The following is a 2108-nucleotide window of genomic DNA, read 5'->3' as shown; positions in this document are numbered from 1 at the left end:
AGCCGATGCAAAGATATATACAGACACTCCTGCCCTAGTTTGTTTCATCGAGCGCCGCCACTCTTGTTCTAAACCATGCAACATAAATGAAGAGATAAGATCAAGTGCCCGTGCGGACGAGCCAGTCTCAGCACATGAGCTATACCAAGAGCTCAAGTTGCGCACCTCTTCGCCACATTGCGTGAACTCAATCCTATCCGCCAAATTCAACCAATCAAGGCGTTCTCTTAACTTAACACTGATTTTTCATACAGAGCCCTGCACTCATACAACTTTTCCTGGCCTCTACCAGGCAACATTACCTTGGAAACTCATCACGAGTAACACGGCTGTCATAACGAGAGACGGCTGTTTATTTCCGGGCGCCAGAAACAAGCACTCACCCGAGCAGGCCTTTGCCGGAGAGAAACTGGGCGAAGACAAGACACCCACCCCGGGTCCGGGTTCATCACCCGCCCACACGCGACCACAAAAAAACACCCCCCACACCCCACCACCACCACACCCCACACCCCCGAAGACAAACGACAAGACAAGTATACAATGACACCAAGTTCAAAAAACTGAATCAGCAAACTGGTTTTTTTTAAACTGATTAAATTTTTTTTTTTAACAACATGTTTTGGTTTTAATTATACTTGTTCAGGCGTGTACTGGGGGGGGTCCAGGGGGTCCGGACCGCCCTGCTCGCGCAGAAACGCATCTAAAGGAGGTTCTAATTTCAACATTTTCAAGGGGGAGGCCCCTCAGACCCCCCGCTCCGCTGCTACCCGAGTTTGGGTTTACGGTTTAGAGCCCCCCCTTGGTATAAATCGTGTACCACGCCCCTGTTGTAATGACATTGTCATCACATCTTGCGGTTTTATTTTTTATTGCATTGTGAAAGGTCCAAAAAATTATGGAATCACGACGCCCCCAGAAAAAAATCTGGATACACCGCCTGATGTGTGTGTGTGTTGTTATGTGTGTGTGGTGTGTGTGTGTGTGTGTGTGTGTGTGTGTGTGTGTGTGTGTGTGTGTGTGTGTGTGTGTGTGTGTGTGTGTGACGTGTGTGTGTGCGCGCGCCCGCGAGTGTGTATTACTATTAGCTACTGTCAACTGAGTATACTGTGCTTGTGTCGTGTGTATATTTGAGGAAACAGCCCTGGAGAAAAGCCATGGAAAGTGGAACAAGAGCCCTGGAAAATGAAAAAGTTGCCCCCGAAATTTTGGGGGAGTTTGCAAAAAGAGCCCCGAAAAACAAATTACTTTTTTTCACTGGTTCCAACTTCCAAGTGCCCGAGTGTGTGGCTGTGGTACTTACCGTTAGCGGATGCATGTCGGATCGCGGCAGATATAGCCTCCAAAACGCCACCAGTAACATCTCGAGTTGTTGTGCGTTTTGCTGAGCCGACTACTTTGTCGCCAGCAAGTAGAATCGCGTCAGTGTTGGTACCGCCGACATCAACTCCTACAATAACCGGCACCGCCATGGCGCAAATCCACTTTTTTATGCAGATTTCTGTGTATCATCAACTGATGCACAGACTTTCCGGAAAAAAAAATTCACAAATCATTTACCTGCCCACATCTGAGAACAATATATACAGAGAAGTGAAACGGATTGGTTATACGTGATCACGTGCCATGGTGCCATGTTTATGCGTAGAAAACACGGTCACGTGACTGCTAAACAGACTACACCGCCGAGACAAGCACTCAGCTGATGTTTTGTACTACTACTAGCCTCGTAACCTCATAAAGAATAGTCTTGAAAAGTCAAACGGACTATAACGAAGACGGAGAGACAAGTTAATCAAATTGACAGATAGCGTAAGTAACATAAAATTGATAAATGTTAAAGGAAAAGTCAATGTAATTTGCAAATGAATGTCACACTGTCGCCGTGTCGGTCGTATCGGTCATCGAGGTCGAGCTGCATATTTCGTACACTACAGTAGGCTTACACTACAGTCCAGACTCAGCTGATTTTCAACAAGCGAAACTATACTAATAGTAATAATACTATAGTGACTGTGATTAGTGTAGTAATATTAATTCGACATTTCGGCTCATGCACAGTACTGACAGTAGCTCCAAGAAACGGTATTGCTATAGGGTTAGAATAC

The 2108-nt window shown here is 45.9% G+C and overlaps 1 protein-coding gene across 3 annotated transcripts in view; it reads right to left on the bottom strand.

Annotated features, from left to right (window-relative positions):
- Positions 1 to 1543, bottom strand: part of LOC106817941 — a 40524-nt gene extending 38981 nt beyond the window's left edge. For all 3 annotated transcript variants that reach the window (XM_014822648.1, XM_014822647.1, XM_014822649.1), the window contains exon 1: positions 1304 to 1543. In XM_014822648.1, the coding sequence (XP_014678134.1) occupies positions 1304 to 1472 (169 nt within the window). In that variant the 5' untranslated portion in view covers positions 1473 to 1543. The remainder of the gene's footprint in view (positions 1 to 1303) is intronic.
- Positions 1544 to 2108: the final 565 nt, after the last annotated feature.

This window comes from Priapulus caudatus, unplaced genomic scaffold (genome assembly GCF_000485595.1).
Source record: "Priapulus caudatus unplaced genomic scaffold, Priapulus_caudatus-5.0.1 Scaffold1936, whole genome shotgun sequence".
Lineage (NCBI taxonomy): Eukaryota > Metazoa > Priapulida > Priapulimorpha > Priapulimorphida > Priapulidae > Priapulus > Priapulus caudatus.
This window is presented reverse-complemented; position numbering and strand designations above follow the sequence as displayed.